This window comes from Solanum lycopersicum, chromosome 7 (assembly GCF_036512215.1).
Source record: "Solanum lycopersicum chromosome 7, SLM_r2.1".
NCBI lineage: Eukaryota > Viridiplantae > Streptophyta > Magnoliopsida > Solanales > Solanaceae > Solanum > Solanum lycopersicum.
Window position 1 is genome coordinate 62,279,071 of NC_090806.1, and position 22,143 is coordinate 62,301,213.

Consider the following 22,143-nt stretch of genomic DNA (forward strand, 5'->3'; position numbering starts at 1 on the left):
ATTTAGGATTTTTTGATAAAAACTAATTTCAAATCTTATAAAATTTATTTATTTTTCTTATTTGTTTTATCGAATAAATAAATAAATATATATTCCTAAATTATCTTGAACTCAAAAATCTTTTTTCCACACGAACTCTAATTTGTAAAAAATTCTATAATAACATTAAAAAAAATAAAAACATACAAATATAAAAAAAAATGTATATATATACGGATGTTTCATGTTTAAAATTAATGGACGCATAAAAAAATAAATTTAAAACAATTTAAAATAAATAAGTCAATTTCTAATAAGTTTAAAATAAATTTAAGGGTAATAACAATTTTATTATTAATTAAATAATATAATGTCCAAAAAATTAAGTTAAGTCATACTAAAGTTAATAAAGCGACCGTGCTAGAACCACGGAATTCGAGGGGTGCCTAACACCTTCCCCTCGGTCAACAGAATTCCTTACCCGGATTTCTAGTTCGCAAACCAATAAAAATAGAGTCAAATTTCCTTTTGATTAGGGATTTAAATAAGGTGTCTTGGAACACCAAAACTCAATTCCAAGTGGCGACTCTAAATAATAATTATCCCTTTTCAAAACGTCATTTTAATTGGAAAAACTCTTTTTCTTTCAAACAATTAAAATGAAAATAAAAAATTAAAAAATAAAATTTAAGAGAAAAAAAAGTGGCGTGACAATGGTCTCATGTGTGCCTATTATTATCTCGCAACTTGATGTTTGTAAAAATGTTGGCACAAATAATATTTTACATGCACAATTTTCTTCAGTTAGTTCATTCAATAATGGAATCACGACTCACCTAAAGGGTAAAGTAATTGTGAAGTAATAAATCTAAAAATTACTCTTGGAGAAATAAATTGAAATTTACTCATAAAATAGTAAATCATAAATTTACTAAAGCAAAAGGCACATGGCATAGTAAACTTGGAGTTTACGAGTACTACTAATTCTATTAGTTGGCATGAATAATTTGGTCATCCCAAAGATGTGCATACTGAGTAATGGACATATATTGAAAAAATGAAGATTCTTTCAGAATTCTTTACGCTGCTTGTTCTCGTGATAAAGTTGATTGGATCAACTAAAGTTAGGACTAAATCCCTAAATTCTGAAAAATATAAAAGGTGAATATGAGTCCATTTACCTATCATGTGATATGATAAAAAGATGCATCAATAAGATAATCACATGTGCCTTTGTTGTCAACCAGTAGTTTGACGTTCACAAAATTGTTTGTGCAAAAATAATTGAGTTAAGAGCACAATTTCAAAATATGTAATCAAGACAATTTATCTTGGTAATATTGATAAATACTCAAGATGATGTGACACTAAATGTCTCACATAGTGAATCATTGCTTATGAAAATAAAGTTTCATGTGTTGATCTGAAATATGATATTATATACAAACATAATTGTATGAATCAAACCAATAAGTTATGATCAATTTTTCTGTTAATTGGTTTATGGTAAGGGACCAAATAGTTTTCTTCTGATAATTTTGATGTGCAATATATGATTAATGAATATACTACGATGCACAAAGATAGATTCTTCAAAAGATTGAGATATATGTTAGGTTGTCTAACATAAGGCGGAGATTAGAAGCAACACAAAAGTTGTAAATACTCCTATTGAATGTCCCTTAAGGATAAAGTCTATGACATACATGAAGCATGATAGACTTATCAATTCTGAATAAAATAATCCTTGAAAAAAGGGGAGGATCAAAGAATCAAAATGATCATAGTAAGGAGACAATGTGCTCTTGGAGAGCCTACGACATAACACTTTATGAAACCTCATGAGAGGGTTAGCTACCTAAAAATAATGAAGTGATGAGATCTCAATAAGTTTTGTCGTATTGTGAATCGATACAAAATGATGTATCGTTGACGATATCTTTGATACAATAGCGCGCAATATTGTAAAAGATTATGAGGATATGAATTCTACATCTATTAAAACATACTTGTATAGAAATAATTATCAAGTGAAAAGTGGAATGATGCATCTTGGTAAGCAGTAAAGCTTATTTGACTTGCAATCTAGTCACTAGAACATATCATACATTTAATATTGAATGTTCTCACTTGACAAAATTAATATGAAAAGTCATGAAGGATTCAAAATTTAAAGTATGTGCAAGTTTTTGGAGAACTTGTTTATAATCTTTATAAGAATTAAATCGATTCAAAATGCATGAAGCATATACAAATATTGTTGTGCAAGTTGATAACTAGAATTGAAACTCTTGAAGAGTTTTCAAAAGGCAATAGATTATTTGTTTAAAGAAGTTAAAGTAAGGAACTTGCAGAAATCTTTGATCTTGAAGGAAAGATTAATAAAAGTAAATAGAAGAAAACATATTTCGTCAAAATTTTTCTACTCATGAGCTCCCAAGAATGGTGATATCAACAGGCAAGAGGTATATTCAAGTAACAATATTGTTGATTTATTCACCAAGTCTCTATCAACTACAACTTTCAAAAAGATGATGCACAAGCTTGGAAAACGAAGATTCTAGTCTCTGAATTGATGTTCTCATAAGGGGGAGTTAATACGCGATGTACTTCTCACAAGGTTTTGTCCCATTGGGTTTTCCTTGTAAGATTTTCAATGAGGCATCCATAATGCGTATTATTAGATATGTGTACTCTTTTTCCTTCACTAGATTTTTTTCCCACTGGGTTTTATCTAGTAAGGTTTTAACGAGGCACATAATCTATCGACATTCAAGGGGGAGTGTTATAAACAATTTGTATTATAGTGAATGTCTAATTATGTGGAGTCCTAGTAGGATATGATTAGGAATCCTACTTGGGGACCAAGTAAGGTTTTCCTTATAAATAAAGAGTTTTCCTTCATTGTAAAGAAGATTGATAAAAGATCTATGAATCCTAAATATACTTCAAAAGAAATAAGAAGTCTTTTCTCTTCTCCCTACTTTCTTCTTCTTCTAAATTTATATAATTTCATAACAATCTACTTTTATTCAAATTCATAAATCGTTAAAAAAAACTATTTTTTCCTCGTTCTCATTGAACCCCCTAAGCACACTAAAAATTCCTCCCTCTCGTTCATGTTTTCAATCTTACACTCCATATTAGGGTGTACAAAATGAAACGAAAATCGAATCAAATAAAAAAAATTGACTAGTAGTTTGGTTTGGGGTTAGAAAAGAAAATAATTATATTTGGATTGATTTGGTTTCAACTAAAAAAATACCAATTCGACATTAAATTAATCCGACATTACATACATATAATTTTACAATTTGATTTTATATATAAAAATATTTACTTTGATATAATTTTAAAATATTTCTTTTATTTTTTCATAGTTTTTATTTTTAATATTTATTTCATGTTTGGAATTTAGAATTCTTAATGATCCAATAAAAATTATTGTCCATAATTATAATAAAGATTAAATCAAAATCAAACTAATACAAATGGAGAAAGAAAATCAATTCAACACTAAGAATGACAGTATTAATAAATATTGATTTTTGAGTTTTATATAGATTTAGACAATTAAAAGACATAATCTAATTTTACTATCTTTTAATATTCAGTCATGTAATTAATACTTATCACACTTATTTAGCATGATTTAATAATTTTAAATTACAATCAATCTCATTATGACTTATTAATTTGCAATAATTGTTTTATGCGATTTCATTATCATATTTTGTTGGATATTTTAGTGTCATTATCATATCATATTTTGTGTTATTTTCTTAAAAAAACACCTTAGATAATTGCACTTTGGTAGATTTGAAGTAGAAGTAAATTATATGTTTTTGTATGAATTCTTCATGGAAACCCCCCGAAAAAACTCAAAAATCCAAAAAATCAGAACTGTATTGATTTGATTTATAAATTCAAAAATCCGACACAAATAATTTGATTTGATAATTTAAAAGTCCGAACCAACCCGTTCAAATACACTCATGCTCCATATAATCTATTAATCTTAGAAATCTAATACTTAAAAAAAGAAAACTGAAAACACATGCATAAAGAGGTTTACTTACTTGAAGATGGCTTTTGATATGTTCTGGTGTGATATCTTCATCATCCATGAGTTTCACAATATTCTTCGGTGTTGCATCTGCTCATGACAATTTTCAATAACAACGACATAGATATTCGTTAAAATTTAAATTTTGAATTCGATTCTGTATAAATATATAATATATAACGACGAACCATAAGGACCTCCTAGCTCATTAACAGCTTTAACAAACATCTCATGAAGTTCCACTGTCCATCTAAACCTTGGCTTTCTGTTCAAGTCATGACTTGCTACAACTCTATCACATCTTTGCTTCTTGCTGCTACCTTCCGTCATACTATAATTCGATCTGCAGATTATTGCTGCAATGCAATTTATATTGAAATCGATTATAAATTTATCAAAAAGATAAATCGTAAAGTATTGGATAATTATCTTTGTGTACTCAAAGGAAATTCGAACTCTAACCTTGTCTTGTGTAGATATTTGGCATGAAATTTTGGAAATAAATTGTCTAAGAGAAAGAACCCTGCATGCAAGCGTGGAAGGTAAATAAATAGACGGATATCTAATTATTTTTGATATTTCACATAGTATCGCAATTTTATATTAGTGTTAAAAGAGATATGCGTATAAATTTTAAATTTTGAATTTGCAAATGTTATTTCGAAACAACTCTATTAGTGTCAACTTTTTAAGTGTCTTCTCCTTACCACTACTATATATTCTGTTTTTTAAAAAGTTCAACCTTGTAAAGCTTCACATTTTCAAAAGTGCCACCATAACTATATCATTTTCCTCTTGGGAATAACTTTTGGGTAGGGATGATTATGGGTTGATTAAGGGAAAATTGTATATAATAGCAAATTAATAATCTAAAATAAATGGAGTATAGCAAACTAACAATTTAAAATAAATAGAGTAACTGGGGTTTGATTTAATTGTGCTCCATAGCAAACGCTTGCAAAAAATTGTCAGGCGCCTCTTTCCCAAATATCTCGCTCGCCACTCTCTTTCAATCTCTCGCTCGCTTCCTCACTTTTTATACAAACACAAGTATATAAAAATTGTTTCTAATTGTATAAAGCAGAGAAAATTGTATAAATACATATATTTTTGTTCCCCACTCTCCCTCTTCCAGATCTCGCTCGCAACTCTCCCAAATCTCGCCCGCCATCCTCGCCTTTTTCACTTATACAAACAGAAGCGAAATGTATAAATTATGTTTCTGTTTGTATAAAGCGTGAGAAAATTATATATACACATGCAAGTACATATATTTTCGTCGTATACACTTATAATTATACAATAAAAATACTCCCCTGCCCAGTTTCTTTTGTCTTTCTCTCTTTCTCGTTTTTACAATTTTCAAATTGTATCTAATTTCTTTCTTTCTCATTTTATACAATTCAATTCAATTGTATATTCTTTGTCAAGTCTCTTTTGTCTTTCTCATTTTATACAAATTCAAATTGTATATAATCGATCTATACACTTATAATAATACAATTCGTTTTATACACTTCGTTTTTATACAGTTCTCTGCCCAAGTGTCTTTCTCTTTCTTGTTTTATACACTTTGTTTTATACAATTTGCTTCAACTGTATATGTCTAGCGAATTATACATTTTCTATGTTTGCTATGGAGCGCAATTATGCAAACTTTGCTATAACATATAAATATAAATTTTTTATTTGTTATATGTGAAAGTTACCCTTAATTTAATTAGTTTTTAAATTATTTGAAATTAAATGTATTATATATTTATCGATTTAGTTATTATAAGTTTCATTTTGATTTGGCTTGGCTATTTGATAATTGACACAAAAATTAAAAAAATTAATTCATTTGAAATAGGAAAAAAGTCAAAAATTCATTCAAAACGAAAATCGCTAGAATGAATGACATTACAAAACTTTTTAATACTGACTTGTTTGTGAATAAAATTCACTATTTTAGCCTAAACGAAAGAGATATTTAAAATTATTTATAAAAAATAATATATTATATATGTATAAATATAAGAAAATAAACCAAATACATCTATCTATCTAAGTATTTTTATTTATTTTTTTCCATTTGAATCATTTTTTATCCGAATATAAACGCCCTTAGTCTCTCGAAGTGCTCGTCATTCTCAGGATACCAATTCAAAAGTAAGATATTTTTTTCTCTCTCTTTGGACTTCAATTCCTAAAATAGTTACTTGCTCTATTTGAGTAATGAATATTTTTTAAAAATTAGTGCCTCTATTTCTAATTATTTATCTATTTTTTTATATTTAGCTCTAATTATTTATTTATTTTGATAAATTAAAAAAGATAATTTTTTTTATCTATTATATCCATAATTAAATAATTAATTATTTTGAAAAATATAGAAATTTACATCCATTTCATAATTAATAAAGGAAAAATGATAAACTTACTATGTCATTAATTATTTTCTTAATAGATGTGTTTATTCAAAAGTGGACAATTAAAAGAAACATATGAACTACTTTCTTATCTTTTTTTCATATTTAATTGGATAAAAATTTTAAAAAATATTTCCTATAAAATAATATATATATATATATATATATATATATATATATATATATATAAAAGTTCCTTAAATGAGAAAATAATTTTTTACATTAAAACAGAAAAATTATTAAAAATGAAATCGTATATTTACCGTATCCTCCCACCCACGCAATACCTTACCCATTGATTATCCTATCCCCACCACCCCTTAGGGACCCCTCCCCTCTCCTCCCGCCTCAGATAAAAACAAATTTTCTTATGAAAAATATTTCTTTCGTTTCACGAAAAATGATTTAGTTTAACTTAAAATAGAGTTATAAAAAAAATAAAAAAGACTTTTGATAATGTGATTCTAAATTAGGCCTTATTTATTTTAATTAAGATTAAGAGATCTGAATCTAAATAGACATTAGATGTTTAGATCTGATTACACATCTGAATATTAAGATGTAGTCTCTACATCTGAACATTAGATAATTAATGTTGTTTGTTTTCAACATCTGAATGTGAATGTGAAATTAACATTAAATTAATAAAATATTATAAAATTTTCATTTCATCAAAATTTATCACTTTTGATTAAGGGTGGCTGTTCAGTTCTTCGGTTTGGTTTAATCAATTTTTAATTTGGTTTTTCGATATTCAATTTTAGAAAAGTGCGCACCATAGTTTATACCAAACTAGTTCGGTTGAATTTGATTTTTTCTACTTCGATTTGATATAATTCGATATTTTTAAATCGATTTTTCGATGTGGATAAAAATAAACTGGGAATACCAATACATTCTTTTTCAACAAGAGTAACAACATCTTGCTCACTTGAACAATTTCCCTTGCTAAACGATCCACAACTTCCTTCTGTTTCATCAAAATTGGCGAAACAAATAGCACTTATACGACTACCATTGCATGATAATTCCATTGTTTTAATCTCATAAGCACTTCCACATTCCATTCCAACTACAATTGCTTGAAGTTTACATGTGATGGATTCCCACCAAACAATCGATAAAGAGGGCAAAAATGGATGCCATATTGCTAAGAAGAGATCAAGGTGAATGAATAAAATATTATAAATTAAGTAATATAATTTAAATATTTTGAATTTATTAAATAAACTTCGGTTTTTCGGTGCACCGTAGTTTCAGGACCCTTATACCGAATTTTGAACTGAAGAATCAAAATTTCGACAAAACCCGATAACGAACCGAAACACCGAAGAACAGACATCAAAAAAATAATTTTTTTTTGTTCGGTTCGATTTTTGGTTTTTCGACATTTATGTCCACCCCTATTTTTTATTATAAAAAAAAAAGGTATAAAAGTTTTAATAATCATGATTTGGAGTATAATTTCTTTCTTCAAAAACTTTGATAAACACCATTACACCAATACACCAAAAGTGTTCTTGGCGCAGTCAATACAAGAAAATTATTAATATAAAAAAAAAAACTTGAAAGGATTTATGGAAACTTACCAGTTTAAGAGGGGGGAAAATGGTGTTTGATTGAGAAAAGAGAAAAAGAAAATTTTTAGTTATGAGATAAAAAGATATGCTTAAAGTAGAGAATCGATGATTTATTATTTGATAACTTATTAAATGAGTATGAATGTTGTTAAAGAGTCTCCTACAGATCTGATTCGTTCAGATATCTTCAGACCCATTAAGAGTTTTTTTTTAAAAATAAAATAAATAAATTTAATGGATTAAATTGAATGATTCAGATTCAGATTTAAAAACCAAACGCTGAATCTGAATGATTAAGATTCAGACCTCCATTAGGAGCAACAAATAAGGCCTTAATATTATATTAAATGTATAAAATTATCCTTTAATCTTGTAATCTTAAACTCGCCACTTGAAAAATTATTACTTAAAAGTGGGTCTGATATACCCCTCAACTTTGTCATTTAGAGCTGATATACCCCTCGTAATAAAAGTGGCTCATATATGCCCTTACCGTTATACAAACGGCTCACATATACCCCTGCCGTTACAAAATGGCTCACATATACTCTTTATTTAACGGAAATTAAAAAATTAATTTTAAATTTATATTTGTTACTTCTAATTTTTTTAAAAAAATTATTTAGGGGTATATATGATTTTTTTATCAAAGTTCAAGATATATTTTAATTTTTTTCATACATAAATTATTTTTTGACTTCTTTTATTATAATTATTTGAGTTTCTTATTCTTATTTTATTTTTTCTTTCATTCCTTAGTTTAAAGAAAAAAAATTTAAACTGTTTTTTTGTGTGTATTGTAATTTAATTTCGTATTTGAAGAAAAAATTTGGTCATCTATAATAAGTTTTACAATAATATTAGTAAAACATAAATAAATTTGATTATCAAAATAATAATTACAAATTAGTCATTAAAACAAAAAAAGTCAAAAAAAAATATGTTTGACAAAGATTAAATTTACTCCTATGGGATTATATTTTTTAGAAAAAAATAATAAAAATTTAGATTAAAATTATTTTTTTTTTCCATTTCCGTTAGAGGAAAAGGGTATATGTGGGCCATTTATTTACAAGTAGCGGTATATATGAGCCAATTTTATAACGAGGGGTATATCAGCTCTAAATAACAAAGTTGAGAAGTATATCAGACCTTTCTCCCTTCTTTTTGAATCATATTAAAAAAAAACAATCATTCTTTTTAAAAAAGTGGTATAACTTTCGTACAGAACACAACCTAAAGTCAATTTTTTTGTTTTTTTTTTCGCAAATTCATTATGGTCTTTCTTTGTCATTCTAAAAAAATACTTGCTTTACGTGGATATCTTTAATTTAGGGATATTTTCAGTTACTTTTCATGGTAAGATCTACTAGATTCGTCCCACTTTATAACTTTAAGTGGTATATCTTTCTTTTAGCATGCCTAAAAAATTGTCATATTTTTATAATAATAAATAATTTTATTTATTTTTAATGAAATAAATTATAATTATATAAATAATGAAAAATAGTATCGACCATAAATTTATAAGCTTTTATTTTTTATTATTAAATGGTATTACATAAAGGATAAAATAATCTATTTCTCCCTTTATTTCCAAAAATAGTGAGTAGCTATATATACACGTGTACAAATTTTTATTTATTTCATCTTACTTTCTATGTAACAGATCAAACCATTATATGCTTGTGTGGACCATTTTTTGTAGTGAATCTTTGCTGTAAATTAATGAGGGACTACTTAATTCTTTTTTTTTCCCATATAGAATATAATGCAGTCACAATTACTTTTATAAGATTCTTACACTGAGTCATACTCCATATATATATATATATATATATATATAATAAAGTTATTCCCCAAGAAACAAAAACAAAATATTCCATCATCTCTTTAATTATAGATTTCACAAAGGTTCAAGTTCAACTATAGCAAATAAAAATCAAAAAATAAGAATCGATTTTGTACAAGATAAAAATGAGCTAATATAACATATATAATAATTAATTTAATTTTTCCATATTTTATATTAGTAATGAAAGAGGCTTAGATTATAACAAGTATAAATTTAAGGAATCCCATAGTGTAATTCAATAATTACATTCTGTCCCGATAAGTTTAATAATTACAAAAAATCCCTTAAAATTGCTGAGCCGTGATACTTTAGAAAGTTATGATACATGGTAAATGATACATAGTAACTTAAAACTGTTAAGAAAAAATAGGGGATAAAAATGGTAAATTTAAAGCTGTTACTAAAACAGCTTAATTTGTGGTAACAGATCATTAATCAGCATTAAATCAGCACTTAATTGGATATTAATTTCATAATTTGAAAATCAAAGATTGTATCAGTTATTTAGAAAACAATTGGAGCTGCCGAAATTTTTTTGTTGTTGCAGTGGGTTTTTAAAGATGAATACTTCGATTTTGATGAGATATTCCGGAATTTGGGTGAACGAATTGCAGTATGAAAATTACAAAATTGATGGAATCGTTGTTGGTGATTCAATTTCGTTTTCTAATCTCAAAGCAGCAATTGCGGCCGAGTTGGACATTGATGTATCAAGGAAAGAAATTGAAATTCGATACATTGTAGAAGGTAACTCTGTCCGATGAAACTTAAGAACGATATGAGTATTAAACTATATTTTGAACTGAAAAAAAACGAGCCTGGATTTTCAATATATCCATTATGTCTTGACACAATTGAGAAGAATAGTGGTACTGTACATAACTTTGATGGAAGAAGTGGAGAAATAACGTGTGTAGAAGGCACAACAAATGATACACAGGCTTTGGCAATAGTTGAAAATAGCTTAATGATACATGGTTTCAGTTTTCAGAATTTCATACTATATGAAAAACATGTGATACATGTCTATAACATGTATCATTGAATTAAATAAAACATTATAACATGTGATACATGTCTAATACATGTATCATAAACAGCGACTAAACAACATACACAAAGAATCTATATGTATCATCAACTATATCTGATGAAGCATTTATTAAACTTAATGAATGATACATTATAACAAATTTCAAAACATGTATGAGTAAATCAACTAAACAACTAATACCTTACTGATACATGATATCATACAGGAATTCATACTACATGCAGAACATGTGATACATAGCTACTACATGTATCATTACATTGACTAAACAATGTACACACAGATTCAACATGTATCATCAAGCACAGATTATACTTTACTACACTTATATTACTATGAAGTAATAGAACAATTAACAAAAACGAAAAAGAGAAGAATATACGAATTGATGATGAATTAACTATAAAAAGGGTCTGGGTTCTTACGATTCAATATTAGGAAGAAATAGTCGAATATGGATTAAGAATAAAAAGAAGAAAATAGAAAAATCTGCTGGGTTGAGAAGATTCAAAGTTATGAAGAAATAGTGGGATGAAGACGATTAAGGAAAAAAAAGAAGTGAAAGGTGACTTTGGTAAGAACAAAACGGTAGAATGCAGTGGAAGTTACCCTGCTTCCATAATTTTTGAATTTTGAAATTCAAAATTTCAAAATTTGTTCTTTTATTTAAATTTAATAATTCAAAATTAAAAAGCTGATTAAAAGGTTGAGTGTTTAAATGGAAAAAATTTAAAATTCAAAAACTGATTTAAGAGGTTGAGTGTTTTAATGGAGAAAAAATAGGCATTAAAATTGGTAAATGTGTATTATAGGAGAGAGTGTAATGTATCTAAAAACTTACACTAAAATAAAAAAAATAGGGAATTATGTAATATTTAAACAAAGTAGGGAAAATTGAAGAATATAAAAATTATAGTTGTGTATTTAAGTTATTTTTCCTTATAACAAATGAATTGGGCAAAAGACGGCTTGAATTAAAATTTAATATCCGGGCAAAAACTCCAATAAATTAGGACAATTATATGCATGGTCATCCAAGGTATAGTTCTAAATTAATTGCTAAAGTCACTTATATTTATCATGTATAAACAAAGTTATTCAGGAATTAAAACGTTTTACCAACAAAATCATAATAGTTAAAATGTAAAGTTGTTCGAATTCGGGTGCGGATGTGTACGATACGAGTACAAATTTTGAAGTTGGATTTTTCATGATCTAATTTTATAGATTCGAGGATATGGATCCATCATTTGATACAGAATTCGTCTACAAATAATTAAAATAGAAGTTATAAACCTAAATTATGAAATATTTTGTGAAGAACTTTACGAGAATCCTGAAAGGAGATTAAAGGTCATATATACAAATGACATGTTCACTACAACAAAAATAACTTTTAGCCTTACTAAATAAATACATTAATAAAGAGTGTCATTAGATCCAATATCGCTAAAACCTTTAGGGACATATACAAGAATATTAATTACCGCTATAAATACATATTTAGCGACGCTAAAGCTCATCTTTCATGTAGTGGTTCCAACCAATTGGATATCCTCATGTCAACTTAAATCTAACTAATTGAAATATGGGTATTTATAATTCAGAAAAAAACACTTAAATTCTAATAAGAAGTCAGAGATAACTTGTGGATCAAAAGTACTAAATTTCTCTACAAATACAAACATTCAAGTATCTGATCTTTACAAGTTTTAGAGATCAAAACGAAAATTTTCAAGCCATTGAATTCAAACACCACTACTAAAAAAAGGCCAAAAAGAGACCTAGAAAAGAGACCTCACGAGGTCTATTTTCGGAAAAAAGAGATCGAAAAAGAGACCTCAACGCTAGGTCAGTAAAATGCAGGTCACTTATTTACAGACACCTCATGAGGTCGCCAAACGGAGACCTCACGAGGTCACCAACAAATTATCTGATTTTTTACAAAAAAGAGACCTCATGAGGTCACTATTGTATTATTTAATTTAATTTTATATTTTTTATATAGAGACCTCATGAGGTCACAATTTTATTATATTATTTAATTTTATATTTTAATAAAGAGACCTCATTAGGTCGCTAAGATATTATTTAATTTAATTTTATATTATTTCAAATAATATAAAATTTTATTATATTATTTAATTTTATATTTTAATAAAGAGACCTCATTAGGTCGCTAAGATATTATTTAATTTTAATTTTATATTTTAATAAAGAGACCTCATGAGGTCTCTTTTCTGCATTTATAAAATAGAAAATGGTAATTAGAGACCTCATGAGATCTCTATTATGAAATATCTGGAAAAATTAATGCAAAAAAGAGACCTTATGAGGTCTCTATTATGAATTATCTGGAAAATTAATGCAAAAAAGAGACCTCATGAGGTCTCTTTTTCTGGTAAAAAACTGGCAGAAAATTATTATTTCTGCGGCTTCTCATCACCTGTCATTTTAAGTCAGTACCCAAATCAAACTCAAAGAGCTTCAAAAACTCAATTGAAGCAATACATTTACTAAATATTCTCTTATCAACTCAATTGCAACTCACTTCAACATAATTATATATTAAACAAAAACCATGATATCCATAAGTTATATAATACATTCCAACGTTATCATGTATTCACAAAACAAATGATTCCCATCACAAAATTATAAAGTTAACAAAATGATCCATAAGTTAACTATCACAAGTCTAAACTACACTAATGTGGTAGTGTGTTTGCCACATAATCATCACTTTCTTCATCACTACTAGTCTCATGGGTCATATTTCTTTGTTGACCATACATTGGATATTGAGTAGGTTGAGATTGAGGAGGTCGGGGAGGGAAAGTGACATCACCAGAACAAGGGGGAATCCCTCCTGAGGCAAGTAATGCATCGAATTGAGCCTTAAGACCCGCAAACTGTAATTTCAATCGCCTTTCCCTAGCCCGTGATTCTTCGGCTTGGCTAGATAGCTCAACAATCTTTTTCTCCATAGCCAAATTTTTCTTCATTGATTCATCATGATTTGAACTATTTAGGCCTTCAAACTCAGAAGAAAATTCACGGAAGGTTTTATGCGGCATTCCATATGCATACCCATATCTACTCGGCCCACAAGTCAAGTCTAACCAAACTCTCTCATCCTGTTCTTGAGTAAGTGACATACCTCGATTTTCTTCCGGCAGAGTTTGTTGTAAATCCTTCAAAGCTTGAAGATATCGATTCTAAATTGAATGTTATCATATGAGAATATAAATTTAGAAAATAAGTAATTATTTTTTAAAATTAGAGGCTTACATAGGTCACTTCAGCTCGCGGTTCAACCCACACGTCTGGATCTTCAGGATTTTTCTTCTTTCTAATGTGTATTGCCTTAAATGCCTCAGCTTGAGTTATCGGTCTTCCTAATTCCTTTTCCTACATAAAATAATAAAGTTATAATCAAGAGTAATTAAATATTAATACATAAAATATATAAACACAAAGAAAAATGATACACACCAATTTCCTCCTCACACTTCCTTGACTTTGAGCCCCACTTGTGCGTAGAGAACCACCCTTAGTAGATGATCTTGCCTTTTTACCGATCTCACTCATCTGCTTAAATCTTGGATCATATTTCCAATGCACGAGTAATTTTTCCCAATCCTCCGGTAGAACCCAGCTAGGTTTGCTATTATCTCTACGAGCTTTATTAAACAAACTAGCTAGAGTATGCGTAGCTTTCTTGTGAAAGTTTGCACAAATTTTGGCCTCATGTTCCGGACGCCAAACATATTTTTTCTACAATCAAAGCATAAATTATTTTATTTGATAAGTATTAATGAAGACAAGTATTTTAATAGTGTTAAACAAATAAATTCGAATATACCCTGAACTCCAAAAATATTTGTCTCTTGAGATTGCTAGGGAACTTGCCCCATGTAGGATAAGCATCTCTATAGAGTTCTTTGATTGTCTGAGAAATGATCCCCACAACATCATCTGGATTGAAACTGTAATACAAAGTTTTAACATTTACAAGTTAAAACAAATAGAATTAAATCATATAATAATAAACATACCATATTTTTTTAAAAAAAACTTACGTGTAGCCTTCAGGCTCAATGACAAGTCTATTATGCATGTCCCTCATGCCAACTTGTGTATTGTCATGACCAGGTGTATCTGACTGATTTGTGGTAGGAGTGTTAGGCTCAGAACTATTACCTTGAATGCGAAGACTCGACATCATAAGTTGTGAAGCAGATGATGATGATGGCTGTGAGTCTGCAGGGTTGTGAGTATTAGTGCGAGAGACACTAGACGTTGGTCGATTATCCTTTGGAGGCAAAACACCGTATCCCTGTGGGGTAGCATTCCCTGATAAGGTCATCATCAAAGGTACCTAAGGGGGAGGCTGAGTATATTCCAGTGGTAGATGCATATAGGTCGAAGGAGGATTAATACGTGGAGGCACGGTCCGCCTAGAATAGCAATGTGGCTGAGTGTCTTTTGGTGGGAGAGATGTTGTGTTGTCTGATCTTATATGTATACCTGTTTGTTGTCTACTAACCATACCTTCTTTCTTTTTTTTCTTTTTGGGGCCATTATCAATATCTTTATTCTTACATTTACCTGTCATCTAATTAGTAACAAAAACATTCAAGTCAAAGGTTGTTAGATATTGAAGATATGAGAGACAAACATCATTCAGTAGCTTATCTAGCAGTTCATCACTTTTTAAAATAAAATAAAGTCACAGCCACAAGTACAAAATAATATCGAAAACAACATCCAACAAAAGGCACACGAGAATATATGAAGTTGAAGTTATTGAAATTAAAACAAAAGGCACACAAGGATATATAGATTAATAAATTACTCTCTGTATCATTAATAAATCTATAAAGCAATCAATACAGAGATACAATGGTAATTACTAATCCTCCTCAAACTCATCCTCATCCTCGTCCTCATTCTCATCCTCATCCTCATCCTCATCCTCATCCTCGTCATCATCATCGTCCTCATATTCATCTTCATCCTCATCATCATACTCAAACTCATCCTCATGAATTGTTGCATTTGCCCCTTCATTTGTTATTTCTTCCATATCAACCTCTTCTAATATGTGTTCAGGATGCTCTAAATCATTTTCTAATTCAATATCGACGGTGTGGTGAACAATTGATGAATCATCATTTTGGTATGCAACATCCAACACATATTCAACTTCCACACGGCCCATGGGTTTGGTTTTAATAACCACCCACCAATCAGCTTTATCTGGACGCAAGGGATAAGGAACATAGTACACTTGCTTAACATTTTGTGCAATAATAAAAGGATCATAAGATTCATATTCCCTTGTGTGCTTTACTTCAATGATATTATCTTGTTTGATTTCTCTCGTACCTCTTTTGGGTGTTGGATCAAACCACTTGCATCTAAATAATATAATTTTTTTTGTAGGCCAACCGGAATACTCCATTTCCAAAACCTCCTTGAGTACCCCATAATAATCAACTCCATCTAGATTTCCATCACCACCTTTTACCCAAACTCCACTATTGTTAGTTTTTTTATATTTGGAGTATTCTTCAGTAGTGAATTTAAAACCATTAACAACATACTTATTCATTGAATAAGTCTTGATGGGTCCCCAAAAAATGTCCTTCAAAAATTGGTCAAATTGACCATTTTTTGTGTCATAAATCTATAAATATTTAAAAAGTAAGAAATTAGCATCAATTATTATTAAATTTATTTAATAATAATAGTATTATGAAAATATTATAAGGCTTACGTAATCTTGAAACCACTTTGAGGAATTCTCAAATACTCTTTCATTGCCATATAAATGCACAAAGTAACTGTCAAAGAAGATGGATATTGAGTTAATTGTTGTCTTGTAATTACATATTTTAGTGAGAAAAAAAACTTACTCAACAAATGGTTTAACTTGTGGGCAATTCAATAAGACATGTGCAGATGCAGACTGCAACTCAATGGCACTAAGATTCCTCCTTGTGCGTTTTTTTGAACCTTTGCCTGGTTGATTGAAGATTGATAGTGGCTTCATAGTCTCACCACCATCGTCATGGAAATTGGGTCTATTTTGAAAGCATGACACACTTCCTTTAAAATAATAAGAACCAAAATTAGTTATCTCCCTACCAAGATGGAATTGAACCATTGAGCCTTCAACTCTATGATTTTGTTTCATGCCCCGTTTAGACTTTCCAATAGTCCTATATTATAAATTGTTATCATTGATTTAAACAACATATTAATACAAAAATATTAATAGTTAAATATTTACCTCTCAAAAGGATACATCCATCTATATTGAACCGGACCTCCAAGGCGTGCTTCATGCACTAGATGTACAGGAAGATGCTCCATCACATCGAAAAATCCAGGTGGAAGAATCTTCTCCAACTTGTTCGTAATTACAGGAATATTCTGATCCATCTGAACTAGGTTGTCTTCCCTTAACGTATTAGAACACAAGTCCTTGAAGAACAAACTGATTTCAGTCATAGGTTTCCAAATTCTATCAGGCAAGCCACTAAATGCAACGGGGAGTAATGTTTCCATGAAGACATGACAATCATGAGTTTTCATACAATGTAATTTTCCATGCTCCATATCAACACATTTTCCTAAATTTGAAGCATGTCCAGCAGGCATCTTAAGTTGCTCGACCCATTCACAAATTTTACGCTTTTGATCCCTTGTAAATGAATAACTAGCCTTAGGCTTGAAGAACTTGTTGTTCTGTTTCTCTTGCAACCATAACTCTTTTCGCCTGCAATATTCAGGTAAGTCCATTCTAGCTTTAACACTATCTTTTGTCTTGCCAGTGACATCCATTACTGTGTTAAATAAATTATCAAAGCAATTTTTTTCAATATGCATGACATCAAGATTATGTCAAAGAAGATTGTCCTTCCAATACGGTAACTCCCAGAATATGCTTTGTTTTGTCCAATTATGTGCAACACCATATCCATCAAATTTATAGGGTTGTTCTTTTGCGACCTTTGGAAAGTTTTGAACCCTCTCCCAAACTTGACTCCAGTTAAGATTGGAGGAGGATAACCTTGTTCAACAGAATTCTTTCTGAATGCATTTTTCATACTCCTAAACTCATGATCCATTGGCAAGAACTGTCGATGACAGTCAAACCAAGAATTTTTACGACCATGTTTCAAAGTGAATGATTTAGTATTTTCCATACAATAAGGACAAGCTAACTTTCCCGCTGTCATCCACCCTAACAACATTCCATATGCTGGAAAATCATTAATAGTCCACATTAAGGCAGCCCGCAAATTAAAATTCTGCTTAAGAGACACATCAAATGTTTCAACCCCTTGAACCCACAATTGTTTCAACTCATCAATCAAAGTCAGAATCTAATCCATAAAATTAAGTCAAGCTTCAAGCCCTTCTAATTTAAATTTTAGATACACACTCACTAATACACTATTAATGGATCGGACACGAAAATAAATATTCTTTTTTTCCTATTTTATGTGGCACTTTTCATTTTTCGAGAATCAAACAGTTTAACTTTGACCTGACATTTGTGTATATAATCTTCAAATTTTTTGAAATGAAATTTATATATTTGTAAACTACGTAAAGATCACTATAAGTCACAATAATTGATAATTCAAAATGTTAAAATGATTTATGAAAAATTTACGGTCAAAGATACACTTATTTTTAAATCTCGAAATGCGAAAAATGCCATATAAAATAAGACGGAGGAAGTAATTAATGAAGTGTTTGATTAAAAATAGAGTATGAAGAAGAGAGATCAAAATTTTGGACAGATTAATTCCCGATGAAACTCTTCTCGTTATTTTTCGCGGTGGTGGTAGTGGTGAAACGATCGTATGATGAACTTAATCGATGGTATATCGTGGGTACCAATGTACATATATTAACATATACACGAAAAAATGATATAAAAATAATATGTCGATGTGTTATGTGTAAGGATCGATCTTATATGTAGCGAAATAAGTCACTTGATGGCACTTGTATCATTATATATACTGTGGCATACACGTGATACACAAGTGATACACATTATCCACATTTGGCATTGTTTATTGTATACCCTATGCATCGTTGTACATACAATTTACACACGATATACAACATCCAATAATTATGTATACAAGTGTATGCTTGTGTGTATACCATGTACATGTCAATGCATGTTAGACGTATTTCAAGTAAGTATACATGTTTTGAAATAAACAAACTCTTGCTAATATTGAAAAATTTAACTTTTGTACGTTATCATCTGTTGTTAGGGGCATTCATTAGTAATAAGTGGCTTTATTTGCTGATAAACATTTTCAATCAAATTGACTATTAAAAGAGGATCATACGATAAAGAAGCAAACTTACAAATATGTTACATCCAAACCCACCAAACAAAAAATAAATTATACCAAAGCTATATGTAAAATTTGGCACATAAAACAAACTCATATAGTAGTAACTTTTCAAAGTGCGGGTTTGATGATGGCATAGTTTGTGTATTTGCCTAATGGATCTTCTTCACTTTTCAACATGCCATTGAGTTCCCTAACGAATATTTCCATTGCAAAAGCAGGCAAACATACAGGCACCACAATTCCATTTTCACCATTTTTGTTTTTAAATGGTATGTAAAAACTCGCCACACCAGGGATTGCTCCTACTCCTCCTTTAGCCGGTCCACCATACGCTGCTTTCCCCCATCCAAAATCTACTTCTCCGAATCCCGCTCGAGTCACGTCTGACACCAGATAAGTCCGCACCACTGTGAAATGAGGCCTTCCTTTCATCACCATCAAATCCGCTACGGATTTCATGTATTCTTCCGTCACGTCCGACTTAGCCTTCTTCACTAGCTCAAGAGCATATCCTAATGGATTTTTACACAATTTAGCTGCGGTTGTGACTGCTACGGGGAACGCAAAGGCGTTCCCGTAGAAGCCGTTAGGTAAGGGTGGATTGAACTTGGAACGTGCATTGACAAGGCAAAGCACGCGAACTTCCTCTTCAGGATCTGGTTTTAGGGAAATTGTGCGGCAGCGCCAGAGGACTGATGTGAGCAATTCAAAAGTGGAAGATTTGCGCAAATGAGGAGGGATGAATCGACGAAGAGCTGAGACTTGAGAAGGGCCAAAAAAGAATGATTTGTGTACCATATCATCTAATGGGATAATTGTACCCTTTGTATCAGGAACTTCATCGTATTCATGGTGGGTGCAAGTCACTCGAGGTGGATCACGGGAGTTGAGCAATTCTCTGGACCAGACAGGGAGTGTAGACGGAACAGAGGCCCCGCGTGCCATTTCACCAACAGCAGTCATGAATTGGACAAGACCGGCTGCATCACTCATTGTGTGGTTTAATCGCACTGCGAAAATGAAACCACCACACTTGAGACGAGTGACCTACATATATATATATATATATTCGTTAATTAAACATTCAAGTATTGTAAGTTAACAAAAACTTTTAACTATTGGCAGATGGATTCACTATTTAAATTTTGATGGATTCAAAATTCTTAGTACCTGAATAAGAAGCAGAGGAGAATTAAGAACTTCAGCAGAGCCAGGAACATCATAAAGGAGTTCTTCCAAACACGGAAATGGAGGCTGAAGTTCATCTCCAAATTGTTCAAGGGTCACATCAGCATCCGCTTCCACGAACATAACTCCTTCCCCGGTACAATCCACCATCAGTTTCCGGCCATTTCCTTCCCGGAGCCGACCAGCAAACGGATAGTAAAAATCAAGTGTTTCAGCTATTGCCTTTTTAATCACTTTTACAGGGTCATGATTTCCTCCCGTAGAAATATCCGAATCTTTACGATAAAAATTAATAACGGGGATTTGAAATCGAAGACCTTCTTGATCATCAATGTCTGAGAGAAATTTAGTTTCACGTGGAGTTGGCTTTGCTGGAGCAATTAGCTCTGCATTTTGCCTTCTCACCGTGAATACTAATTGTGATGAGGATGGCTTAATTGAATCCATTATTGAATAAAAATGGAGATATGAAGAAGATTTTGGATTAGTGTTTGTGTACATAATTTTTCAAAACACAAAAGCTATATATAGAGGTAATAACAGGGGTACAATAATGTATGGCAATTTTCAGGAAATTGTGCGACACTGTGGAAGTAAGTGGTTTTGTTTGTGGTTAGAAACTTTTTGTTAATTATTTAAAATATAAATTAGTAGCTAACATGGTAACGGTTGTTATGGTACAAAAAATTTTAAAAAAATGTGTCACGAAAACTTTATCTTAGTAAAAATGATTTGATTAATTTCATTGTGATAAGTAGCTAACATGGTAATGGTTGTTACAAAATAAAGATTAAAAAGAAAAGTGTATCGCGAAAAATAAAATATCTTTTTATAATAGTTAATACAAAATAAAAATTAAAAAGAAAAGTATACTACGAAAAATAAAATATCTTATTAAAAATGATTTGGTCAATTTTATTTTAATTTCTAGTAGCTAACATGATAATGGTTGTTATAGAAAATATGTGCGTGAATTTCAACATTTTTCATGGTACATTGACTTGAAATAGACTTGCCACTTTGTGTGTGGAAATGATTTATTTATTTGTGGAAGTGTTCATATTCAACAACGAAATTACTATCAAAAGTATTTATTTTCTAAAAGGAAATTTGGTGTTAATTTCTTCAAATGACTTCAAAGACTTAGAATTTTCCAAGTTTGGATATTAAATTTTCAATTCAATATCAAGGTGTTGAAGTTTAAAATATCAAGTACAATAGAAGGTAAAATTAAAATTATATGTTGAATTATTGACATTCAGATCATCGATCATATCGCACGTAAATTAAAAATTGCTGACCCATGAGCAATTTTCTCTAAAATATTTTCAATTTTTTTAAAAAAAATATTATTGCACTGCGGTATTTTTGCCAGAAAATGTCTTTAAAAGGTTAAAAAATCGCTGCATTTGGTGAAAACATTATTTTTATTTTATAAAGTGGTGGTTTTTTAAAAAAAAATAAAAAATTGGCTGCATTGGCAGCACTTTTGGTGGTTTTTTTTTTATCACCATGAAAATAGGAAGAGGTGAAGTGGAGTTAATTAGTAGTACTATGTGAATTGTTTTATAAAAAAAATAAAAAAAACATCAAAATCGCTGCCTAAGGCAGCGA

The 22,143-nt window shown here is 29.9% G+C and overlaps 2 protein-coding genes across 2 annotated transcripts; both read right to left on the reverse strand.

Moving 5' to 3' along the window:
• Positions 1–13,653: 13,653 nt before the first annotated feature.
• LOC138337550 (uncharacterized) lies at positions 13,654–15,314 on the reverse strand. The gene is made up of 5 exons (XM_069287467.1): positions 15,028–15,314; positions 14,811–14,934; positions 14,441–14,722; positions 14,237–14,356; positions 13,654–14,163 (listed from the first exon to the last, which is right to left on the reverse strand). The coding sequence occupies exons 1-5, from the start codon at positions 15,312–15,314 to the stop codon at positions 13,654–13,656; spliced, it is 1,323 nt and encodes a 440-aa protein (XP_069143568.1).
• A 3,964-nt stretch (positions 15,315–19,278) lies between these two features.
• LOC101262227 (benzyl alcohol O-benzoyltransferase) lies at positions 19,279–21,190 on the reverse strand. Its single transcript, XM_069287022.1, has 2 exons — positions 20,512–21,190; positions 19,279–20,388 (listed from the first exon to the last, which is right to left on the reverse strand). Exons 1-2 carry the CDS (start codon positions 21,028–21,030, stop codon positions 19,450–19,452), a joined length of 1,458 nt encoding a protein of 485 aa, XP_069143123.1. The 5' UTR covers positions 21,031–21,190; the 3' UTR covers positions 19,279–19,449.
• Positions 21,191–22,143: the final 953 nt, after the last annotated feature.